This window comes from Phodopus roborovskii, unplaced genomic scaffold (assembly GCF_943737965.1).
Source record: "Phodopus roborovskii unplaced genomic scaffold, PHOROB, whole genome shotgun sequence".
Classification (NCBI taxonomy): Eukaryota; Metazoa; Chordata; class Mammalia; order Rodentia; family Cricetidae; genus Phodopus; species Phodopus roborovskii.
This window is the reverse complement of record NW_026126480.1, coordinates 12,343,682-12,370,223: the sequence shown is the minus strand read 5'-3', so window position 1 is coordinate 12,370,223 and position 26,542 is coordinate 12,343,682. Positions and strand designations below refer to the sequence as shown.

General features: G+C 41.6%; 1 protein-coding gene and 1 pseudogene across 1 annotated transcript in view; both read left to right on the top strand.

Moving 5' to 3' along the window:
* Positions 1 to 24,935, top strand: part of Mrpl48 (mitochondrial ribosomal protein L48) — a 61,086-nt gene extending 36,151 nt beyond the window's left edge. The window contains exons 6-10 of the mRNA XM_051194034.1: positions 1,500 to 1,588; positions 13,665 to 13,834; positions 21,749 to 21,851; positions 23,004 to 23,093; positions 24,675 to 24,935. Of these exons, the coding sequence (XP_051049991.1) occupies positions 1,500 to 1,588; positions 13,665 to 13,834; positions 21,749 to 21,851; positions 23,004 to 23,093; positions 24,675 to 24,749 (527 nt within the window). The 3' untranslated portion in view covers positions 24,750 to 24,935. The remainder of the gene's footprint in view (positions 1 to 1,499; positions 1,589 to 13,664; positions 13,835 to 21,748; positions 21,852 to 23,003; positions 23,094 to 24,674) is intronic.
* LOC127227975 (uncharacterized protein NKAPD1-like) lies at positions 16,921 to 18,536 on the top strand (annotated as a pseudogene).
* Positions 24,936 to 26,542: the final 1,607 nt, after the last annotated feature.

The window sequence follows — 26,542 nt, the reverse complement described above, 5'->3', positions numbered from 1 at the left end:
TATATAATGTCTTTATTGCTGTTCATGAAGAGATCCAATCCCTTAACAAGGCCCAGCTTTGCTGTAATATTTTCGGTGGGGCCCATTCCACATTTTGTGAGCTCCCTGTATTAGTTAATTTTTTCAGTGCTCCAGGCAGATACCTGACAAGAAGCAACTTAAGTAAGGAAGGGTCTGCTTTGTTTCAGTTGGAGGGTACACAGTCTGACATGGTGGGGAAGCGTGGGGCAGGAACAAGACACATCTGGTCACGTAGTCAGGAAGCAGAGAAAGGGGATGCTGGTGCTCAGCGAGCATCTCTTTTGTGTAGCCCTCCATGCCAGGCCATGGAATGAGACTACATTGCTGCCTCATTCACCTACTCTAGACAGTCCCTCACAGACTTACTCAGAAGCTTGTCTTTTTATTTCTGGATAAAAATAAAAATGACAACCGAAAGAGACTAGAGAAACCAACAAAAATGTGTGTGTGTGTGTGTGTGTGTGTGTGTGTGTGTGTGTGTGTGTGTGTGTATTTGAAGGCAAGATATGGGCACTAAGTCCTTGTAGAGAGCCTCCTTCTTTTTCTTAATAATGGCATATATACCTAGCTTTTTTTTTTTTTTTTTTTTTTTGGTGGATGTTCATTCAAAATACTAACTATAAACACAAATAAATCACCTTTTTTGTTTATTTGTTTGTGGTAGCTGGGCTCGTACTTGAGTGTGAGCATTAGGCAAGTGGTGAGCAGCTAAGCAGTCTACACATTTTTTAAGAGTTTATATACAGTCCTGATCCTTTCTTTTCTTTTTTTTTTTTTTTTTTCTGTCTATTTTTATGCCTGCCTCCTTTTCTCCATAAGAAAACCTCAAAAGGCCTGAGCATGGTAGCTTATACCTGTGAGCTCAGCACTTTCAAGGCTGAGCTAGGAAGAGTACTATGAGTTTCAGGCCAGCTTGGACCATATATAGTGAGTTCTAGCCTAGGCTACAGAGTGAGTTACAGCTTGGGCTACAAAGTGAGACCCTGTCTTAAAAATAACGTTTATTAATTTATGATCTGAGGTATGTGTGTGTGTATGAGGATTTGTGGTCTGTGGTGTGTACACATACTGGGGACAGAAGACAGCTCTCACAAGTCATTCTTTCTACCACATGGGTTCTGGAGTTGAAACTAAGTCATCAGACTTGGCAACAGCATCCTTACCTGCTGAGCAGTTGCTCTCAAGAAAATAAAAACCAACAATAACAAAACCAACCAAACCAAGAAACAAAAATGACAAAAGAATGTTGCTTGTTGAGGAACAAGAAGAAATGAGACTCTCGTTAAAATATATTTTGTTCCCTTAACCACCATTGACTTTTTTCAGGAGAGAATTTCCTAAAGAAAGCTGAGTAGTGGGGGCGGGTGGTGGTGAAACTATTTCAGGAGCTAAAAGGAGAGAAAGGAAAACTGGAATATCCAAGAGCTACCTCCATCTGTATGCTCTGTCTGTCTCTGGGTTTGTCTTGTTTCTCTTAGGTGGTGTTCTGCTGAGGGACAGGCGGCACTACAAGACAAAGCCCACTCATGGCATTGGCAGATACAAACACTTGGTGAAAGTGCTAGAGGTAAGAAGCAAGGCAAGTCCTATGAGAGCAAAGATGTGAAAATCATGTGATACACGTGGGTCACAGTAGGGCTGTAAAGATACAGAGCTGCCCTTGGTTGTCTTGGGTTTTTAGTTTGGACTCATGGGAGCTGAAGATGTTCTGCCAGCAGATGATCTTCCCCTTGGTCAGATTATCATAGTAAAACACCAGTTGCCTGGTTTTTATTACTCATGATATTTATGATATTTTTGGAGACAAAAATCTTCTTAGTACTTAGTTCAGCGTAGACCTCAGAGTGGAAATTATAGATTGGCATTTGTTGAGGAGCTGGAGAGATTTTTTTAAAATTCAGAGCTTATACTGCAGCCAGGCAGTAGTAGCGCATGTCTTTAATTACAGCACTTAGGAGGCAGAGGCAGGATCTCTGTGAGTTCAAGGCCAGCCTGGAGTCCCAGGACAACCAGGGTTACACAGAGAAACTTTATCTCTTAAAACTGGGAGGGTGGGAGAGCAGGGAAGAGTAAGTACTACTTTTGCAGAGGGCCCAAGTTTGGTTCCTAAAACACATATCACGTGGTGCATAACTGCCTCTAACTCTAGCACCAAGGGGACACAATACCTGAGGTCTCTGTCGGTAGTTGCAGTCATGTGTACATGCATGTATGCATAATTAAAATGTTAAAAGTTAAAATAATAACAATTATACATAATTATTTTAATCAATTAAAAAATTAATTGTTTTAATAAAATACTTTAAGTTAGTTAATTTTAAAAATTTATAATATTGAATGAATGGTGTGTGGCAAGGTAATAGATGGATTGCTATTTTCAGCTGATAGCTGCGTTTTAGAGCATTTGCAGGTGTAACTATATATGCGAATCTTCGGTTGTTGCAAGCGATGACTAGGAGGTATTACCAAACATCAGTCATTTCACCTGTTTCTCTGGCTCTGATGGCTTGATAGCTTCTGTGGGTGGTTAAATTTCTCTGCAGGTGAGGAGGCTTTGAGTCTTCAGTCTGTGGCTTCCTGTAGTCAGTGAGATTTTATTGATCTAGTTAGGGAATCTTCACAGCTTTTACCTCATTGGTTTATCGTAATTCTCCCATACAACTGTATACCTGCAATTGCTTCTCTAAGGCAGAGTGCAAACCACTACTTGAACCTCACAGCTCTGAACTTGCTAACAGAGTTTTATAAAAACAGTTACCTTTGAGACCTATGTCAGACTGGCTCTCCACAGGAAACGGGTTCAGGTTCTGCCACACCAACTCTGGTGGAGTCTATGTAACATGGTGAAAACCATGTTTTCGGATCAGAGGCATGTGTTCCACGGAACTTCGTCTCCCAGAGGTCTCTGGCATCCTGCCTCTATGCTTTGTTCCAGTGCACCAATCAAATTCTGTGGATTTGGGTTCTGTACCTTATCTTTCTTGGCTTTTATGGCTATAATTAATACAATAGATCCTGGCCAAGTCTTGGTGGATAGTGAAAGAATAAAAGTTCAGAGACTAGTAGGGAAAAGACCCAGGGAGTTCACCAGGAGCTAGGAAAAAGAGTCTAGGAATTCCTACTACTATGATTTATGGTAGAAAGCATTACTTACTCAGAGAATGATAGTGGGTGCCTCCAATAAACAGGAAAACTCCACAAAGACTCAGAAATACAAACGATTCAAAGACAATATAATACCATACAGTAACCAGATTCTCTCTGAGCTTTTCATCTTTACGTGTCTTTATTATTACTCCGTTTCTTCAATTTTTTCATTTTTTGAGACAGGGTTTCACTGTGTAACTCTTTTCTGTCCTGGAATTCACTCTGCATACCAGGTTTACTTTGAAATCACAAGAGCTCTGCTTGCCTCTGTCTCTCAAGTTCTGAGATTAAAGGTGTGTGCCACCACACCCAGTTTCTCTTTGTCTCTTTAAAACCATTTTATTTTATTTTTCCATGTCTACGTATATTTTAAAACACACTGTAAACGTTTAGCGCTTTTTCTTAATGTGAATCTGTCTTTACTGTAAATCTTTATCTTTTTCTGGCCATGAGTCTTTATCAGTTAAACAACAACATTGTTAAAATGAAAGTCTTTGTTGTTTCTGCCGCGGTTTATAAAAGTTGGCAGTGGCTATTTTACCGCCAGCACTGAAAGCTGCGCTCACTGTCTTGGTCTGCATGCTGCCGGATTGGAGATGTGGTCACTGCCATTGCCATCTCTCATACACACCAATAAATTGTTAGCAGAGTTTTTTAAAAGCAGTGCAGTTTTTTGCCGCTTATGCTGAGTCAGGAAACTTTTCTTAAAGGAGCCGTGCAATATCTGCTTGTCTCTCGCAAAGCAGAGTTCAACCGAGAAAAATGCTGCTACCAAGAAACCTTGCTTGTCTCTGTTCTTTTGTTTCTAAAACCCTTTTTTAAGCTTTTGTTAAATTTTAAGTGGAAGTTCTTAGTAGCCACGTGGGCGCCATTTGTAACGAGTACGGTTTTTCCGCCCGCCGCCACGCCAGCCCCAAATAATACACAGAGACTCTGTATTTGATACAATGCTGTTGGCCCGGTTACTTGTTTCTTATCGGCTAGCTTTGTCTTAAGTATTAACCCATTTCTGCGTATTTCCACGTGGTCTCCTTACTGGGGTGTGAGGCAAGCGTCTGGTCTCCCCGGTCTCTCCATGCTGACCCCTCCTATCTCCTTCCTCTTTCCTCCTTGTCTCCTAGTCCTGCCTATCTACTTTCCTATTGGCCAACAGTGCTTTATTCAGTAACCAGTATGAGAAACATACAGAATGACATCTCCCATCAGAGAGAAAGTGTATTACATCAAAGAGCAAGGCCTCTTTGATGCTTTTTGACAACAAGGAACCAAATTAGTTTAACAAGGCAGATGCTCACCTCCCCCCAAAGATGGATAGAGGGGGCTTTAAAAACAGCCAGATTGGCCTGACTGGCCATAAAAATATTAAGCTTTACAAACTTCTACATTTTTGCATAGGAGTCAGCTTGACAGGATTCTAAAAATAAAATTGACCTCAGGTCTGAGGCTATTAACTATTAACCACTGTCTGGAGGCCAGATGGTACTCAGAGGGTACTTCCTGCTCTGTTCTTTTAGTTTCAAGATAAGTTGTCAACATGTAACCACTCATCAGATATGACGATATATAACCTGGCATGGTGTCAAATCTTAGTTCCTAAATCATGTATGTATGTATGTATGTATGTATGTATGTATGTATGTATCTCTGATGCTCTCACTGAAGTAAATTTGCAGCATCTCTGTGTGTTGTGTCTGTCCGTCACTTGCCGAATCCTTACCAACCTGAGTACCGGAGTCCTTGTTCTCCCCTGGAGGAGACCCCTGACTAGGTCAGTCCATGGCAAGTTTCAGTTCTGCCACATTTAAGCTTTGACTCTGGGTAAATTACCCTCATTATCTAAGCATGATAAATCCTGAAATTATATGTAAAAAGATTTTTGTATGCAATTTTTTTCTGAGAGTTAGAATTATAGACCCGAGACACCATGCCCAGCTGAGTCCATAGCTTTTATCCAAACTGTTGGTATGGATCAAAGCTATGGCCTTATGTATGGTAGACAGATGTTCTACCACTAAGGTGCATCCCCAGCCCTCACAGCATTGTCAGACTCTCTGTGAAAGTTAAGAAACTTTGGCTCTGAATAGCCCAACAGTCTTTCAATACAAATATCATGAAGCTTTGAAATATTTAATGAACAAATTACTATTATATAATATGACCTATTGATGCTTCGCTTATTTAAAATTGGTAGGAAAACAATTTCTTAATGTTTTTGTTAGTGTATGTTAATTATACATAACAGTATTTTTTGTTTTGCTCTGTTTGTTTTTGTTTTTGAGACGGGATTTCTCTATATAACCCTGGCTGTTCTGGAACTCACTATGTAGACCAGGCTGTTCTTGAACTCACAGGCCTCTGCCTCTTGAGTGCTGGGATTAAAGGCATGCATCACCACACCTGGCCATAACAGTGGTTTTATTATGATATTTTTATTCGTGTATGTCATATTTTTCGCTCATATTCACTCCTCCCTACCCATTACCTGGATCATCACCCTCCTATTCATGTTTTCTCTACTGTCCCCACTCTGTTTTCAGGGTGTGTGTGTATATTTGTGACCCAATGAGTTTCCTAAGAGTAGCTTACAGGAACATGGATGAGAATTTATTTACAGGAGCATGAATACCTTACTAGTGGCTATATTAATGAAGAAAATGTCTCTCTTTTTTCCATCCACAGACGTATATAAGTCTTTAAGGTAGGGGTCTGGGGTGAGGTGATGGTGTGTGGTTTCTATGACCGAGCATGGACAGGCCTGGTCTTGTACAGGTAACCACAGCTTCTGTGATTTCAGGAGTGCACAGCCATGTCATGCCTGGAAGCCAACATTCCACAGGTGTCCTCATCTTTCTTCTGCCGAATACATCCTTTCCATCCTTTCTCCTATGATGTTCCTTAAGCCTTGGAGGGTCATATAATTTCCCATTTATGACTGGGCATCCAGTAGTTGTTTATTTTCAGCACTTTGGCTTGTTCTGAGTTTCTGTAGTCAGAGCTGACCACTGCAAAAAGGAGTTTCTTTGGTCATAGGGGACAGCAGCAGTGATACGTGGGTGTTATATAGTTACTTAGGAAGTGATGTGACAAGACATCTTGTTTATTTCACAAAGCAATAGCAGTAGCTTCCTCGCCAGGGTCTATGAGCCTCCCAGCCATGAGCTTTTGACTAAGTTTACAGAGTTAGAGAAATCAGTTTTGCAGAAAGGATGAACAGGACCTGGTTTGTGCCCACAGGGAACTGGTAACTGGCAGAGACACTGTGCTCCTAGGAGTGTGCTAAGAGGAAGAAGCAAAGTGCTATTGAAACCCAGAGTGACTGGCACTCCGTTTGAGTTGTGGCACTTTAGAGTATATTGTTGGGGTTGTTTTATTTTAGCACATCCCCCTTTAAAAACATCCTCTTTCTAAAAGCCTCACATAAATAGTAGAAAAAGAATTAATTTTGTTTGGGTTGGGCTTGGGGTAGCTTTTTCCCCTGTTCCTTTGGATCTTCTAAGGAAATATTCTGCATATGCCATGTGCTGATCAGCCCCACAGCTTGATCAAAAAAAGAAGCTGATGGCCGTCACCACCATCTTCCTCTCTGGCTTCTCTCACCTCACAGGTCCCCTAACTTACCTATATTGTACCTCTTGCTTTTCATGCACGTTTGCCTGCTCCCCTTCCTCATTTAAAAACCTTCTCAACTCCTGCCGTAGGTTTCCTGGGGCTGGGCTTACAGCTGTGTACCACCACCCCAGGCTCTTTACTCTTTAAACTGGGACTGAAATGAATCATCTAGAAACTTTGGATTTCCTGCATGGAGTTATTTGTTCCACTGTGAGCTGACATAGTTCCTTGTGTTCCTTGTGTCCTAGGACTTATTGTCTGTGACTGTCTGTCTTGATGGCTATCTCCTCTTCTAGATTGCAAGATACCTAAGGGTAGAGGACATGTATTTCTTTTCTTTGTATCCTTGGTGTCTAGCATAGGGCCTGGCATCAAGCAGGGCAATAAATATTGATCCAATGGGGTTAATGTGGTTATTGGAGCTGCCCTGAGGCTTTCTTTGTAAAGAAGAGGTGGCAGACAACCTACAACTGCCAAACAACTTGGTTGTTTGGAGGGAGTGGGGCTACCTTGGATCTGGGGTGTAGGCTCCCCTCTGGTACTGTTCAGTGTCCACCATGGCTAGCAGAGTGGCGGAAGCTGTCCCAGGAGCCTCTGTTCTTCAGGATAGCTTTCGTCTATGGCTTACAGAGCCTTCATCCCACAGAGTTGTCACTTTTCACTCCTCTGGGACCTGGCTTAGCCAAACTAGGATTCCTGTGTGTTTTCCTTGAAACCTAGAATCAAGGTGGGGGGGAAGGACACAAACAAACAAACAACAACAACAAACAGTAAATAGCCAGGTTTTCCTTTGCTGGTGTCTTTCTCATCTTGGAATCTAATGTCCCCAAGGAGATGTTAGTCAAGCCATACACTCATGCTTAAAGTGCCTTTGTCTCATTTTTGCTGATGTTCTCACCTCCCTCCTTTTAAATGCACTACTCAGTGTTCTGAGACTTCTGTTTCTTAGGGTGGGTTGTTCATTTGTTTTGAGACGAGTTTCACTGGCCTGACTGGCCTAGAATCCACAGAGATCCACCTGCCTCCTCTGCCTCTTGAATGCTGGGATTAAAGTTGTGTGCCAGTATTCCAGCCACCTTCTGACTTTTGAACCTTGGAAAGAAAGGGACATTTAGTTCACCTCCTCTTGTCAGTGCTAGTTGACCTCTTTCTTGCATGGCCTAATTTATAACTCTTTCCATGGTTTCCATCCCTAAAATCAAGTGTCCTTGATAGAGGGGAGGATAGAGTGAAGCTTCTGGGGAAGTGCATAGGAAGGATGGTAAGAAACCACGATAGCCACCTCTTACACCACAGGCCCAACCTTTCTTGGTGATCTGCATACTTCCTTACACACCCTTTGCACATACCATTTCCTCTCCATGAACTCACTTCCTTCCTGTTTTCTCCATGGCTCTCATCCTGCAAGACCCAGCTTGACTCACAGCAGTGAGGGATCACTTTCCAGGGCACGTCTCTGGATTCAGTACTTGCTTTGTAAATCTCATCTTTCTCCAGAAGCCTTGTATTCTTCTGTTGGTTTTTACATGCTTTGGATTTTTTGGAGTGCTTTTTTTTTGGGGGGGGGCAGGTTAATTACAAGAAGCAGCACCAAATATCAAGGTCAGGTTCACATGGAGCCAAAATCTAGTTAAACCACCAGATTGAATGAGTTTTTTTACATGCAGTGCACAATCCTGTCAATTCATGTTACAGTTTATTCAAAGTCCCTTTTTTTTTTCTCTCTTAGCCACTTTTTTGTTGTTCTACACACTGAAATTTGGGAGCATATTATACTAATAAATTTCTTTATTCATCACTGTATTATTTATTATATTATTATTAGTAGTAGATATTATTAATAGTCTGGCTACTGAGGTGGCTCAGTGGGTAAAAGCTCTTGCTGCACAAGCTTTGATCCCTGGAACCCATAGTAGAAGAGAGAACTGATTTCCAAAGGTACACGAGTGTGTGTGTACACACACTCACACACATACACTCTCACACACTCAAAGAGATAAAAAAGTTTCACAACTGTATAATTTACCGACTCTCACTCACTTGCCCTTGGCTGTTGTCTAGCTTCCATTATCACAGTAGTAGCAGCTTAGCAATCAGAATTGCAAAGAAGGTGTGGGAGGGTGAAATCAGGCAAACATAAATGGCTTTCCTGGCTCTGGGGCAGGAGAGTAAGCTGTGACTCATAACTCAGCTGACTTCAGTCTTTACCAAGTGTCCTTTAGCATCAAGACACCTTTTCTCTAGAAAACATCATACTGTTTTCACTGTTGACACAAAAGAAGTGTCTCCCATTTTTGACATCTGTGGTCAGTACTCAGGATCACAAGTCTATGAGGAAACTGGAATTATTTCCAGAAAAACCCACAAGCTGGGATACTTTATAGCTAATAGTCCTAGCTAACTGGAAACAAAAGATTGTTTCTGTTGGTCTAATGATGCAGGTCTAGACAAGGATTATAGAAGTGGCCTATGCAGTATGTTTTGAACCTAGACCCATGTCCCCTCAAGTCTGCTCCTTGTAGCTCAGTGAAGAAATGCCATCATTGCATATCTGCTGTGCCTGCTCTGTGCTGAGCACTGATGCTCAGCTGAGAAAGTTCTCACATCTAACTAAACACATGTGAGATAGCAGAGACAAGCAATCCTGTCATGTACATGAATATATGCATATATGTGTATGTACTTGTTGAAGTGCTATTTTACCTGTCAGTTTCAAATACATGAATAAGTAAATGAAGTGGGGTTTCCTGCAAGAGTCAAGGGAGAAGTTATGGAGGTCAGCACAATAGAGATTTGTTAAATGCCACCTGTACTGTTAGTACTGGGTGTGTGACAGACACCTGGGAGTACCTTGTAACACTGAGCTGTATAGAACATAAAGTAGTTACCTGGGAACTTTCCAGACTCAGAGAGCGGCTTCTATGGAGATCCAGCCTGTGCTGTCAGTGCTTCTGGTCTTCAGATCACTAGGAGTCTTGCCCTATCTCATCTATTCTTTCCAATTATAACCATGTTGGTTTTCAGAGGGATTCAGATTTGACATGAACAGCAGTAATGATGCCTTCAGCTTTCAAAGTGCTCTGACACCCATTTTCTCAGTGCTTTACAAACCATGTTCACTGGACACTGGTAGTCCTAGAGCCAGTCCCTGCCCAATTTATTTACAGCAGTCTTTCCCATAAAAAACATACCAAATGAATAAACAGAATTACTAAATTTTCACGTCTCTGTTTTACTTGTTGAAAATAAAATTCCAACCAGGTGGTGGTGGCACATGCCTTTGATCCCATCACTTGGGAGGCAGAGGCAGGCCTATCTCTGTGAGTTCAAGGCTAGACTGGTCTACAGCCAGGGCTACACAGTGAAATGCTGTCTCAAACAAAAACAAGAGAAAGGGAGAAAAGAAAACACCCAAATTTCACATAAAAAAAAAAATTGGATATGGTTTTTTTTTTTTGAGATGTAGAGAGCTTCTTTTTGTAAAAGCCATATTTGCTCCTAGTGAAATCTTCTTATTATGTACAGTGTACTGCAGTATTTTGTGACATTTCACAAAGATGAGCACAATTCTTTTAGGCCCTTTGCAATTTTAGCCTCAGAGCAAATTTGAATGCCCTATCTTTTGATTCAACAACTACTCTATGAGGTAACAAGGACTGAAAGGGAAACTGATTAAGGAGAAATATGATATGTCTGTGAACATGGGGCTAGTAAGTGTCCAGAATCCAGTTCAACTCTGCATTTAATATTATTGGGCTCTAGAAATAAAAGGAAGAGTGAGAGAGATATAGTTCATGTTACATGAATTGAGGTAGTGATTTGGCTCCCATCATAGATCCACAGTAAGGACTTAAACAAGAAGTTTCTTTCTCTTTCATATAGAGATCCAGGTCAGCTAGTGCTAAATAGTAAGACTCTGTCTCAAAAAAAGCAACAACAAAAAAATATACAAAACAATTTTTTTTAACCAGGTGTTATAACTACTGTATACTGGGCTTTACAAACATCGTTTTATTTTTACAGAAAAGCTGGTATATTCAATTTAATTCTCATAATATACTGGTTGTTAAAGATGTAGTTTAAGGAATCAGAGACTTAGAAAGATTATTGGCTTACCCAGGTGACTGGTGACTTCCAGTATTTGAACTAAAGATGGTCAAAACTCATATAACTTCAGGGTTTCACTTTGTCCCTGGCTGTACTGGAACTCACTCTGTAGTAGACCAGTTTGGCCTCAAAGCCACAGAGCTTTGCCTGCCTTTACCTGAGTACTGAGATTAAAGGCGTGTGCCACCACTGCCCAGCATCAGTTTTCCATCTGTGAAATAAAGGTAACAATGTTGACATCCTTGTACAGACATGTGACTTTTGTGACTCATTTGGACAACCAGAGTATAATCCTATGGGAGCCTGAGGTGGCCCATACTTCCCTGTGCCACCTCTATAAATCCAGGTCAGCCACAGCAGTGCTGGACAGTAGTCATTGTCCCTGGCACTTTTCTCCTAGCCTTCCATCCTTTCTTGCCTGACTATCCTTGTACTGTTGGGGTTGGCTTCCAAAGCACAGCACTGTTCATATATATCCCTTTAAGATGTCGCTAATAATTCCCCACGGCATTCATTAAGGCCTGATCTCAAGCAGTGGGGATAAAGGAGAGGATGGATGTGGGAGTTTGGGGAGAGTGCAATGAAATTACATAAACTAGGGAAAGGCTGTGTAGCTCAGTGATAGGTCATGTCCTTGGAATGCACAAGGCCTGAGTTTAATCCCCACGTACTAGCCACCCCCCCCCCCCACAATACAACACATGCACGTGCCTGCGTGCGTGGACACACACACACACACACACACACACACACACACACACACACGCCAACAAACAAAAAACCATGAAGGTATTTTGTGTTTTAATAGAAACTAGCATCTGGTATTATATGCAGTTAAGCTTTTGCTGGCTGTGCTGTGCCCTGGGCCAGAACTGAAGTATTGTATCACAATAATCTTCTGATAATATAGTCAGGCAGCTGTAGGCCAGTGTGGATGCCAAGAGGGATACTGGAGTCAGCTTTCTTTGTTCTCCTAAGGCAGCACCTCTGAAGAGGTCTAGCACTTCCCTTGGCTACAGAAAGCCTCCTGCAGTCTCTGTCCCCTTTCTGCTGGAATCTACACCCTTTGCTTCCAGACCTCAGCTTTCTCCCCTGCGCTGACTGCAGTGTTAACTGTCATGGTGAAGAATCCTTCTAGCTGTGTTTTGCCAGGGAACTGCTGATCTTACTGTTGTCTTCCTACTCATGGCAGGGCCCTGAACCTTCTGTGACCACTCCTGTTGAAACGTCAGTAAGGCAGAGGAGCCTGCTCCAGACAAATATCCATTGTAGTTATGCAATTCTGGTTTTAGTTCCTGAAGTCTGTCTTTTCTGGCTATGTAACTCTGGAAGATAGACCTTAATGTTTCTCGTTTCATATTTTTCTCACAAAAAAGAATCACCATTAAAGTAGGAGGATGTGCTGCTCTATATTAACCACTTTCCATATGATGTTTTGTTTAATGCTCAGAGCATTTTGTGGGATTGCTTCTGTCATCAGGATTCCTATACTTATAAGTAAGTCCCTTCCTGTGTCCTCTCCTGTCGATGCCTGCTGTCTTCGGCTAACCTGGAAAGTGATGCTCTGTCAGGAACAGTACTTTGGCAACTGCTGTGCAAAGGAGACTGAAGATACCTAAGTTGTAGGTTTTCCTTTTGGAAACAGGGTCTTACTATATAGACTAGGTTGGCCTTGAACTTGTGACCTTCCTACTAGTTTACTGGGTGCTAGGATTATAGGTGTTTGCTACCAGGATTGGCTCCTCCGACTCTCCTTTAGTGCTGGGAATTCAAACTGGGCCCTCTCAAATACTAAGGACCTGCTTTATCACTGAGCTGTACTCCAACCCCCAATATTCTTTAAAAGTGACAGCATAAATCTCCAGTTATTATTGGAAACTGTGATATAAACTCAAGCATGGTCACAGCAACCAACAGAACAGAATACAAGTACAGAAACATGTTCTTACCTGTGGATATTTAGTATATGACAGAAGTGACAGTGCATTGCTGTGGTGCTGATATTGGTGTTGATATGAAAAAAGGATTGTGAGGCCTGCTGCCAAGCCTGATCCCCAGGATCACTTGGTGGAAAGAAAATCAATCCCCTCAGTTTGTCCTCTGACTTATACTCATGAACCATGTCATGTGCATGTACACACACACACACACACACACACACACACACACACACACACACACACGCACGCACGCACATACTTTCAAAGCAATCAAACACATAGCACCTTAGGCTAAAGACTTAGCTGAGAGATAGAGTACATACTAAGTTTAATAACCAGCACCAAGAAAAAAATTTTTGCTATAGAATAACTGTAAGTTTGCAAATTGAGAAAAGGGGCTCGAGATGGGAGGTAAAGCCTCAAAGCAAGATAGTGACAGTAGATAGTCACATGTAGTCTTGTTAAAATAATACAGGCTCTGTTCTTGTACTGGCCACTGGTGAGGGGAACTGCCTGTTACTTCCGATGAGAACTTTAACATCTCAAAAGGGTAACCTGAGGGGAAAATGGTAAACAGTTTTACTTGAAAGGTTGCTTTTTAAAAATGTGAACACATTATGATTAAATTTCTTCTTTTGAGGGGGAGGAGGATTTTTTATTTGTTTGTTTGATTGGTTTTGGCATAAGATTTCATTGTGTAGCCTTGGATGGCCTGGAACTCCCTATATAGACCAGACTACCTGTGAATTTATATAAATCCACCTACCCATCCATGCCGGGCAGTTTAAATTTCTTATATAATGCTTGGACTTATTTCCTTTTTCTTCATTTTCTATTCAGCCTAAAAAGAAGAAAGCAAAAGTGGATGTGAGAGCCATTAATCTGGGGACAGATTATGAATATGGTGTCTTAAATATCCACCTGACTGCTTACGACATGACTCTGGCAGAAAGCTATGCCCAGTATGTCCACCGCCTCTGCAACCAGCTCTCCATCAAAGTAGAGGAAAGGTAGGAAGGATGTCTTTGTTTGGGATGTGTCTGGGTATTGTGCTTTTCTGTCAAGTTAGGTTTTAGAAAAATAATGTACATCTAATAAAAGTTACTCTTTAGTTACATACCTGCCACAGTCAAAGTAGCAGTCAGTGTCATCCCCTCCCACCAGAGGCTCTAGCAACCACTGATAAGTCAACTAGCCCAGTTTTTAAATTTATTTACTTATTTATTGTGTATGCACTGCTACACATGCCTCAGGGTGCATAGGGTAGAGGTCAAAGGTCAATTTTCAGGAGTCAGTTCTTTTGTTCTGTTATGTGGGTCCCTGGATGTAACCCTGGTCATCAATCAGACTTAGTGGCAGGTGACTTCTCTGCTTGTCCGTCATCTCACAGCCCCTTGTTCCTGGTTTGTTTGTTTTTAAAGATTTATTCATTTATTATGTATATAATGTTCTGTCTGCATGTTTGCCAGCATGCCAGAAGAGGGCATCAGATCTCAGAGATGCTTGTGAGCTACTAATGTGGTTTCTGGGAATTGAACTCAGGACCTCTGGAAGAAAAGGCAATACTCTTAACCACTGAGCCATCCCTCTAGCCCTGTTCCTGTTGTTTTATGTCTCCAGAATATTATATAAATGAAATCACACAGTAGATAGCTATTTATATCTGACCTTTTCATTAAGCATAATTTGCTTGAGTTCACTCACATTTTTGCAAGTTGTTTTTAAAAAATTTGGCAAAATATATGTAAAACTAATGATTTTGCTACTTTCTAAAATTTTTCATTGCATTTATGTATTTATTGTGTATATCCCAGAGTACAAGAGTGTGGAGGTCAGAGCACAACTTGCTGGAGTCTCTCCATCCACCATGTGGGTCCCAGGGGCTCAGTTCATCAGGCTTGGTGGCCATCACCTTCACCTGCTGAGCCGCTTCAGCAGCCCCATGTTAATTATCTTTAAGTGTGTGTATGCCCACTGATAGCATACACATTCATAATGTCCAGTTATTATCACTGTCTGTGCTTATAACTCTTCAGCTTGTACACTGAAGTTCTGCACTTAGTAGTAGTTCTGCTTTCCCTCCTCTGCTTAGTCTATAACTGTTGCCCCCTCCAATCATTCTACTTGCTTTCTGGTTTTGATTGCCCCGCAGAAGTAGAATTATACAGTATATATATATTGTAATTGGTTTATTTTGCTGAGCATAATGCCTTCAGAATTCATCCATGTTATAGACTATCAGAGTTTCCTTTTTAAGACAGAATACTTCATTATATACCATATTTTTGTTTATCCACTAATCTATCAATAGATGGTTTTATTTAGATTCTTTTACCTTTTTTTATCGATCTATACATTTTTCTCCACTTCCCTCCCCTCCTTCCCTTTCCTCTTTCACCCTATCCCATGCCCACCATGTCTCAATTTACTCAGGAGATCTTGTCTTTTTTTCCCTTTCGGTGGATCTATGAATGTCTCTCTTAGGGTCCTCTTTGTTACCTAAGTTCTCTGGGGTTGTGGTCTGTAGGCTGGTTATCCCTTTGCTTTATGTATAATATCTACTTATGGGCGAGTACACATTATTTTTCTTTCTGGGTCTGGGTTACCTCACTCAGCATGATTTTTTTTCTAGTTCCATCCATTTGATGTCATTGTTTTTTTTTTTTAACCACTGAGTAGCACTCCATTGTGTACTACATTTTTATCTAGGTTCTTTCCAGGTTCTGTCTATTACTAATAATGCTGCTATGAACATAATTGAGCAAAAGACCTTGTGGTGTGAGTATGCATCCTTTGGGTATATGCCCAAAAGTGGTATTGCTGAGGTAGATTGATTCCCAATTTTCTGAGAAACCACCATACTGATTTCAAAAGTGGCTGTACAAGTTTACACTCCCACCAGCAATGGAGAAGTGTTCCACTTACTCCACATCCTCTCCATCATAAACTGTCATCAGTGTTTTTGATCTTAGCCGTTTTGACAGGATCCATTTTGAAGTATTTCAAAATGTAATTTGTGTTTGCCCTTTCTCTTCAAAAGGAAGTTGGCTTCTTTTCCCTCTTTTTCTCTCCTTGCCTTTGGTTGTTTTTATTTTTCAAAGACAGGGTTTCTCTGTGTAGCCCTGGCTGTCCTAGAACTTGAGCTGTAGACAAGGTTGGCCTAGAACTCATGGAGATTCGCCTGCCTCTGGCTCCTGAGTGCTGGGATTAAAGGTGTGTGCCTCCACTACCTAGCGCCTTTCTTTTCTAATATGGCTCTTCAATTGTTCCAGTACTATTTGGTGAGAGAATTTTTTTTTCTCCACTGAATATCTCCTTATCTTTGTTGAAAAGTAGTGTTTGTTTCCTAAAATGGTTTATGTTACATTGCTCTATATATCTGTGCTTACACTAATACTCCACTATTGTGATTACTATAGCTTTATCCTTCTTAAAACAATTTTTCTATAATGGTCTTTTGGTTTTTTGTTTTTGTTTTTTGTTTGTTTTCATTTAAAAATCTTGCTAACTTGTTGATATCTATGTAAAAGCCTACTGGGATTTTTTTTTTTTTTTTGACATTATGTAGATCAGTTTGAGGAAAATTGAAGTTAAAATAGTTTCCTCTATTGACTCAGGCATCTTTTGCTTGCTCTCCTTTCCATGCATTCTCTGGATTTTCTGGAAAACTGTAGGAGAAGGGAACTACCATTTACTAATTGCCTTTTCCAGGGCAGGTTCTTCTATGCTTTATCTCTGTGTTTCTGTTGGTTTACATGTCCTGTGGCTTCCCTTAAATAACATTATGTCACTTGATTAAAAATGGCTCCCCTTTTAAGTTCTTACTCAACTTATTATGCCAAGGAGACATTCTCAGAGTGGCGCTGGTATGTCCTGAACACTGATGTCACACTTCCTAATCTTTGCAACAGAGCGAAGACCTTGGGCTTGGAATCTTTGGCAAGATATATTGCTAAAATTTATGAAATGGATTTTGTTTTCACTGTGTTTATTTTTAACTTGCCTTCTACTTATGTTAGCTGATACAGGTTTTCCTTAACAATCATGATATCAAGTCAGTTTTCTGTGGTAGCATTCATTTCAGTGAACGTGTTCTGTGAGCTTGTACTAATGCACACAATCAAGTTGATTCCATTATAGTCACGATACAGAACATTTCCATCATCCTGAGTTCTCGGTTTCTGTAGTCAACTCCTTCCCACCAAGTGCTTGCTAATTTTTAATCTATTTCCTTTCCCTGTAGTTTTGACATTTTCAGAATGTCATATAAATGAAAACACACAGCATTTTCCCATTTGCATATTGATTTCTTTACTTAGAATAATATTTGCCTGTGTCAAGCACTTTGCTCCTTTTGTTGCTCAGAAGCATTTCATTAAAAGACTGTGCTGCTTCTCCTAACCCATGTGCTGCACACGATTAAAGAATGTTACGGGTTCCACTGGGGAAAGTCCTTCTGAGGAATGTCATCCAACATACAGATGCTCACAATAAGATTCAGGAGGAAGCCAGGCAGTGATGGCTCACACTTTTAATCCTAGCACTTGAGAGGCAGAAGCATGCAGATCTTTGTGAGACCAGCCTGGTCTACAGAACGAGTTCCAGGACAGGCTCCAAAGACAGGCTCCAAAGCTATACAGAGAAACCCTGTCTTGGAAAACCCCCCCCCACAAAAAAAAAAAAAAAAAAAAGATTCAGGAGGAATAATCTGATAGGTGGAAAATCAGAGAACTAGAGAAGCAAATGGAGGATGCTTAACAGGGGACAAGAAGGAACATGGTACCCAGTAGCTCAATTCAGATGGGAAGTGATAGTTTTGATGAAGAAAGAGAGACCACTGGAGGCCAAAGAATGAAATTTCTGGGGCCCTAGAAGAGGATTTTCTTAACGTTAAATTCTGGAACAAGAAGTTATATGATTATGAATCCAACATGTCAGACAGATGGGGTCACAGTGGTTATAAAGAGTTATGTCCTGACCTGAAGAATTTGAAACAGACAGTAGTGACCAGCAAGACATTACCAATGGGAAAAAAACATCTCCCCAGGTGAAAGCTCTGCCCAGGAATCCCGAAAACATAAGAAGTCAAAGAAATACCATAAAAAGAAGCAGAAAAAACAGTCCCTCAAAAAACAGAAGAAAAACAAAAAGGTGAACATAACAACAGATTCCTCAAGTGAGTTCCCAGAAGAAACTGGAGTTTCTAGTACCAGGAAAAGGAAGCAACCACTTAAGAGCAAGAAAAAAAAAAAAAAAAAAAAAAATCCAGGAAAAAGTCTATAAAAAACTTTATCTCTGGGGGGGCGAAAGGGCTTCTTCCCAGTCAGCTGATTCAGCAGCTAGCAGTTCTGAGGATATTGAGGAAAGAGACACTAAGAAAACCAAATGGAAAAAAGAAAGAGAAAAGTGTTCATGTTCCTGTGCCTAGCCCTGAAGTACAGGAGAGAACGAGCAAGCACAGGAATTGGAAAGTGGCTATGGATGCAAGGTCCACTGAAAGCTCAGAGGATGACTAAGTGGGAAAGTAGCAGACCTGCTTCCCACGCTGGTTGTCTGCAGCTCTTAATAATGGGGGTTTGCCAGTGACTCCCTCAGCACAGGAGTCTGAAGTCGGAGGTCAGAGTTGTCCTGCCACAGATATCTTTTTTCCTATTTTGGATTGTTAAACTCCATCCCCTTTTGTTGTTAATAGAGAATCTGGTATTTTGTTAAGCAGGTTTCTTGATAAGACTAGTTTTTTGCAATTAATCACTTAGGGTAGAATACCTATACAGCAAATTAAAGAACCTAGAAGGCTACAAAAAAACAAACAAACAAACAAACAACAACAACAAAAAAAACTACTGCAATTTGTTTATTTACCAATTGAAGGACTGTTGTGCTTTTGATTTTTGGCAATTATGAGTAAAGCCACTATAAACAGGTATGGGTTTCTGTGAGAACAGAAGTTTTCATTTCTAAGTACGAATGTGGTTTATGATCACAAAATGTAGCATGTGTTTTGTTGGCCTTGAACTCACTATGTAGCTGAAGATCCTCCAGGTGCTGGGATTAACAGGGTGTGTGCCACTTTGTTTTAGTTAATTCTGTGCTGGGGATTGAACCCAGAACTTCATGCTTGCTAGTCAAGCCCTCTACCAACTGAGACCAGCCCTCATTTTTTTCTTGGGTGTCATCTTGATCATTACTTCTTTAAGAAAGCTTATTAAAACCTTATATGTATATTCAGGAGAAATAAAGGGTTTGTAAATTTCCTTTCATAACATGCATTCCTTGTTCTTGTACTTATTTAACTACGACTTTCAGATTATGTTCTGTATTATGTTAAATTCTATAAGGCAAGGCTTCTGTCTTCATTAGTGGTCCAATCCTAAGAGCTGGCTTAGTCTGCAGTACATTTGAGGCATAGGTGTTCCAACCTTCATGGATAGCAGGATGAATGGCATACTGGTTTTTGCTTCTTTCTTCACTCTTTGCTGCAAATAGCTCAGGATAAAGAGCTGTTTGTTTTACTGATTCTTTTCTCTGCATTGATTGAAGTTTTTCAACTGCTGTATCACTAGGCATTCACATTGCCCAGCTTTTCAGAGATGACTTTGTTTTCTTGTGATTTTCATTTCATTTTTTCTCTGGAGTGAGGATAGCAGTGTGGAGATAATGGCTGTGACCTTGAGTCGGAATTGGGCTGGAAGGGCAGCTACCAGCTTTTGTTCTACACATGGTCTGAATTGAGCAGCTGCCAGGGGTGGGGGTGCGGTGGGGGGTGGGGGGATGGGGGGTGGGGAGTAGCTGGAAAGGGGAGGACAGAAATACTCATCAAGGAGCAGCTTCCAGGCCTGAAGCTGACCAGTGTGTTGTATGGAGGGTGAAAGTCCACATCACTGGCTGTGAGACCACTCTTCTTTACCTTAAAGAAAAATGGAAGCATTGCTTTGTGAGTTTCTGACTATTTTTGGTTTTGCTTTGGCAGCACAGAGCATTGAACATGGGGCCTTAAGGCTGCTCCACAGGTTCTGTTCCCCAGCTTTTCCATGAATTTGCTGTGATAGGGATGGAGCCCAAAGAGAGCACTGTCTCTTCAGATTTTCACTTCTCCCTTTCGGTTTCTGCTTTTTATTCATTGTGGAAAAACTGGAAAAATTACCTGTATTCTAACTACTTAAAGACATAGACTACTTTGAAATGACCAGATATCTCAGTTATCTTTATTTATTCTTTTTCTTATTTATTCATTCAGATGGGGACTCACTATATATCCAAAATGGCCTTGAACACCTAATCATCCTGCCTCTACCTCCCAAGTGCTGGTATTACAAATGTGTGGGGGGGGGGGGAGGCAGATGTCTTCCTCAATTGGTCTCCACTTTATTTTTTGAAGCAGGGTTTCTCACTGAACCTGGTACTCAATGATGCAATCAGATTGGCTGGTGAGCAAGCCCCAGGGATCCCTTTGTCCCCACCTCTCAAACTCTGGGAATCCGGGGACTTCACTGCTATACCTAGATTTTTTTTTTTTTTTTTTTTTTTTTTTTTTTTTTTTTAACTTTCTGAGACAGGGTTTCTTCTCTGTGGCTTTGTAGACCACACTGGCCTTGAACTCACACAGAGATCAGCCTGCTTCTGCCTCCCCAGTGCTAGGATTAAAGGCATGAGCCACCAGCTCACACGCCCCCCACTTTTTAATATCATGGACTTATTACCATATTTTCATGAAAACAGGTGATCAGAGATTATGCTGGAGGTGGGGGGGGGGGCTACTGTTTGAAGCAGGTACCTGAAAGAGTACTTAGGAATTCACTGTATATCAGGGCAAAGGAACTGATATTTGTGGTGTGACAGGCAGATTGCTGTAGTCCCAGTCACTGCAGCAAGCCTGTGAGTAATGCTATACTTTTCTACTCCATAACTAAAGAAACAGACACATAGAAAGAAGGCTGAATTGAGCTTCCGAAAGTCAAGCCGGTATTACTGGGTAGAACTGGGATTTAAGTCCAGCACCCTCATGTTTCTGTTCCCTTTTCTGTCACATTAAGTGTCCTTCAGCCATCCGTCTCTAAACCACACCCTTGCTATCATTTGATGACACAGTGGGACAGGGAAAATCAGGAATTCTACTGTCGCTATTAGTATTTTATTTCTCTTTAGTTTGATGAACTTTTTGGTGAGATGAATGCAACGATAATAACTTGTTTCTGGGTAGCCCTTAGTTCAGTTTCACCACCATATCGGGTTCTCAGTGTGTGCTCACAGAGGCTCAGACTGTAATTTCATTTACACATGAAGCTCAGAGGGGAGAGTGCCTTACCCAAGCACATATTGCTGATACATGGTGGACTCCAAACAGTTTGGCCTGCTGAAGCTAAGAGAGTAAGCATAGACTTGGCAGTAGTGATTCCCAACCTCAGTGACTGTAATCACTTTTGCCATTGGAGGGGTCCTCATGGCATTCAGTGGGTAGAGGTCAGAATACATAGGCCAGCATCCACAATGAGAATTGCCTGGTCTGGAATGTTACTAGTGCTGACATCGAAAGAAACTGTTCCAGAACTGTTGGGTATGTCACCTTATTTCTCTAGAGCAAGCACAGTGATCAGGGCTCACCTCCAAAGAATACCTAAGTGCTGAGCTGGATTCCCTTAGAACAGGTTCTTTAGTAGCGTCAAATATGTATTATCACCAGGGTTTTATACTCAGGGTATGTGTTAGGCAATGTCAAGGGGACATATAAAGGCAGTAGTGAACACTGTGTTCTCTTTGAGATCAGAGACATCTGGACAAGGTAAATGTGCATGCTTAGCTTGGCACTGGCTGCAAGTAAGGATCCTCTAGATGACGTGACACAGAGTGGTGGTTGTACTCACAGATGACTCTGGTAAATGTGGTGCTGCTGGCTTGATTGGACACTCTCAACTCTTCTTCTGCAGTTATGCAATGCCCACCAAAACCATGGAGGTGATGCGGCTACCAGACCAAGGCAACAAAATGGTCCTAGACTCAGTCCTTACCACCCATGAGCGAGTGGTTCAGGTAGGTAGTCTGCGGGATCCCCAAGTGCTTTTGCTTCTCTGGTTCCCTCCTTCTATCTTTTTCTCCATCTGTCATACCTTTTTCCCCCTTGTCCTACCTGCCATTAAATGATGGTGTACTCTAATGGGTTCTTGACTCTTCCACCTCTCCTATTATGAAACTGCATTAATTCCTCAAGCTTCATTATATACCAATACTCCTAGGAGTAAGTACACACACACACACACACACATACACACACCTGATCTTTTGGCTGAGCTTCAAATACAGTAGACCTGTTTGTCTAGTGGACTTTTGTAGATGTTCTACAGTGTACTCCCTGACCTCATTGTATGGAAAACTAATTGTTCAGAACAAATTCTGTCTTTGTAATCCTTCAAACCTAATACTTACTCAGTCTTTGTCTTCTGATACTTGTTCAGTATGGCACTTCATTAATTTCGTGGCCAAGTAATATTCCATTGCATGGAATTTTATTTACATTTCCATTGCATCTCTCCTTTTAATCCACTGAAGAGCCTTATCAACAAGGTAGTAAGAATGTTGAGGGAGAAATACGCAAATCTAAATATGCTAGTTCTAAAATGACTTCAAAAATTTCAAGTCTTTAAATAGTAATTTGCTTGTGATGTATCCTGGGTGTGTCTTACTTGCCTCTAAGTCCCATAGGCTGAAGTAGGACTTCTGTAGCATTTGTGCCTTTGCTTGTCCTCTCCTGCTGTTCCTTGATGTCCCTTTCATTCCAGCCACAGGAACTTATCTGGATTTTCTAATGCTGTTATACAGTTCACATTGCACTGAATGCTGCTCCCTCAGCCCTGAAAACTGACCATGCTTGTCGCAGAATGGTGTTTGTGGGACTGCACTCAGAACCAGCCAATCAGCCCCAGGTCCACTCCTGGCCAGTTTGGTAAACCCAAATTGCATCAGAATATCAGTATTGGTCTGGTTTTGACATTCCCTGCCTACAGGAACAGGGAATGTTCAAGCAAACATCTCAACAAATAGCAAGAGAAATCCTGCAGGGACTGGGCTTAGAGGCCTGCTCTGAGTATCAGCCTCTTCCCCACTGGAGCTGCAGGGGAGCCCAGGCTTGCATGCCAGTCACCCGGCCTTCAGTGCCCTCCTTTAGGCACCTTCCTTCATTTGCAGATCAGCGGTCTGAGTGCCACATTTGCAGAGGTTTTCTTGGAAATACTCCAGAGCAATCTTCCAGAAGGAGTCAGGTTGTCGGTGAGGGAGGTAGGTACCAGTGTGGAAAGAGGTCCCTGTGGCCTATGTGTGCTCACAGTGAGGGTAAGGAAGGCGGTGCTGCTTGACTTGAAACAACAGAGAAATGTGTATTTCAGCTGCTGTGGGGAGAGCTGTGCAGCCTGCTGGCCCTGTGACCTTTACTCTGAGGCCTCTGAGGTGTCAGGGATGATGTTGTGTGTTCCACAGCAACTGGCCTCCATTACAGCATTCTGATGTTAGGGACTGAGCCCATGACCCCCAGATTCTCTCCTTTCAAGCAACTATAAAGCAGAAACACGTTTTTTTGTTTAGTTTAGTTTTTGTTTGTTTGTTTTGTTTTTTTGAGACAGGGTTTCTCTGTGTAGCTTTGGAGTCTGTCCTGGAACTAGCTCTGTAGACCAGTCTGACCTTGAACTCACAGAGAGCCACCTGCCTCTGCCTCCTGATGCCCAGCCAGAAACATGTTTTAAGATTATAAACAGTATAATGCAGTGGTTCTCAACCCTCATGCTGTGGTGACCCCAACCATAAAATTATTTTTGTTGCTCCTTTATCGCTGTAATTTTGTTATTGTTATAAATCATAATGTAAGTATCTGTGTTTTCTGATGGTCTTAAGTGACCCCTGTGAAAGGGTCATTTGACCCCCAAAGGGGTCATGATCCACAGGTTGAGAAGCACTGCATGAGAGCATTACCTTAGAGAGACATTTCCTAGACTACCAACATGTGATTTTAGCTCCATTGAATGTATCTGGTAAAGAATGAGAAGCATGCAGAATTAGCAATATTAGCCTAAATACTGGTCAGGTCTAGTTGCCATGACAATCCTTTTTGTGACACAGTTCCCATTAGGTCATATTGACCTGGTATCATTGCTTCATCCAGCTCCCCTTGTTCTGTCCATACTTGTCTGGTGGTTATTTCAGTTTCACAGAGATCTGTATATAGGGTGAGAATGTGCTGGTTGTGCTAAAAATACTAAAGTCCCTGTGCATATAGTCCCAGCACTCAGCAGGCAGAAGCAGGGAGACTGAGGCTGGAGGCCAGCCTGGTCTACATACCAAGACCCTAAAAAAGCAAACAAGGCTGGTGAGATGGCCCAGCAGGTAAAGGTTCTTACCAAACCTGATAGCCTGAGGCCAATTCCCAGGGCCACGTAGAATTGACTCCCAAATGTTGCCCTCTGACTTTCACGTGGGTACACATGCACATGCATGCACAAACACACACACACACACACAAAAAAAGTTTCTAGACCATGTGGCTCAGTGGTAGTGTTTACCTCATATATGGAAGGCCCTGGTCCCCAATAGGATGCAAAACCAAATAAAAGCCAAAAATAGGTAGAAAACTTCTGTAGTGGTACTTACAGCATCCTGTTTGCATGCCTGTCTTGTCTCAGCACACTAAGAGGAAGTGTGATTCAGCCTTGATTCCTGGTACCCAATTCAAGACATAGTCATTGATAAAGGGCTGACTGAGAATGACTCTGACTCTGCAGAGCTGCCCAAGGCCCTTTCTGGATGTGCATGTGTATGGGTAATAAAAGTTCTGAGTGATTGCCATTTGTTTTCTTTTCCTTGTCCAAGCACTCTGAAGAAGACTTCAAGGGAAGGTTCAAAGCTCGGCCAGAACTGGAAGAATTATTGGCCAAGTTGAACTGAACACTGCTGTCCTTTCATGCCATCATTGTTCTCAGAGAAAGTTCTTCCTGCATGATGAGTCAGAAGCAGGAGAATAAATGCTCATACTGGGAATTGCTCCTGTGTCTGTGACATGCTGTGCTTGCCAGTCACCACTTACCTTAACAAAACCTAGGGTATTCTCCACCTAATAAAAATCTGCTGTTACCACTGTGTGTGTACCAATTACCCTGTAGTCAACTTTTAAGGAATTCTGGCTTTCCTTGTCTAAACATGTTCACATTTCACCATACTTTTTCAGATACAGTGAATTCATCCTATAAAGCGATTTGGTGTAAACTAATTGTTTATTTGTTTGAGTCAAAGTCTCTTATATAGCCCTGGCTATTTTGGAACTTGCTGTATAGATGAGGGTCTGCCACCCCCCCCCAATAATTTCCACCATCTGAATGCTGGGATTAAAGGTGTATGCCACTGTGCCCAGCATGAACTCATCATTTATGGCATGGAGTTTTATAATGAATTAGAGATAACGTAAATGAACTCTACATTCATCTGTTTTTTATTGCTACAATGAAGTTCTTGAGGCTGGGTTCTTTATAAAGAAAAAGATTTGACTAGTTGTGATGATATACACCTGTGCTCCCAGTGTTTAGGAGGTAAATGCAGGAGGATTAGGAGTTCAGTGTCATTCACAGGTACAAAATGAGTTCAAGGCCAATCTGGGCCACATGAGACTATATAAACATAAACATATACATACATGATATTTGCTAAATGTGGTGGCTTGTATCATCCCAGTATTCAGGAAGTTAAATTCAAATACTTGCAGGAGTATTGCAAGTTCAAAAAATTGATCTTGGTTGGGTGTCAGCAAGCTATGGTCTATGAATTAAATCCTACCTTTGCCTATTTTTGTATTTTGCTTGTTTGTTTTTCAAGACAGTCTCACTATGTATCCCTGGCTGTCCTGGGACTCGCCCTGTAGACCAGGCTGGCCTTGAACTCACAGAGATCCACCTGCCTCTGCCTCCCAAGAGCTGGGATTTAAGATGGGCACCACTATACCCGCCCTATTTTTGCATTATATAACTTACTATGGTAACATTCATATACCACAGAACTAGTGATTGTACGACTGCAAAGATGCTCAGTGGTTAAGGATGCTTGCTGCCAAGCCTGGTAACCGTAGTTTGGTTCTTGGGACCCACAAGGTAGAAAGGACCAACTTGTGAAAGTTGTCTGCTCACCTCTGGATGCCATACGCACACACAAGTGTAATAATAAATCTATATTAGCCATTTTAAAATGCACATTTCAAGTGAGGCATTGGTGGTAAACACCTTTAGTCCCAGCACTCGGGAGGCAGAGGCAGGGGGATCTCTGTGAGTTCAAGACCAGCCTGGTCTACAGAGCTAGTTCCAGGACAGGCTCCAAAGCAATACAGAGAAATCTCAACAACAAACAAAACCCCACATTTCAGTGTTCTATTGTATAGTCACAGTACTTTGTTACCTACCACTTCTTGTCTGGTTCAGTTTCCGGTTATTCAGTAAAGGTTTTTTGGAAAAGAGTCATGATCATATACTTAGGGTTTCCTCTGACTGTGCTGGTGCTGCCAGGGGGAGCTGAGCATTACACAAACACCAACTGCCCTGCCCATTGTAAGCTTTGCCAAATCTTTAGCTAAATGACTGTTTCTCAGGGTCTCTGTGCTCATCAGGGTCTCTGAGTCAGGGGTTTTGAGCACTATATCACTAGACTCTGCCATGAGGATTTTTCCTTCTGTAGATAAGGACTGAAGGTTTTGACTT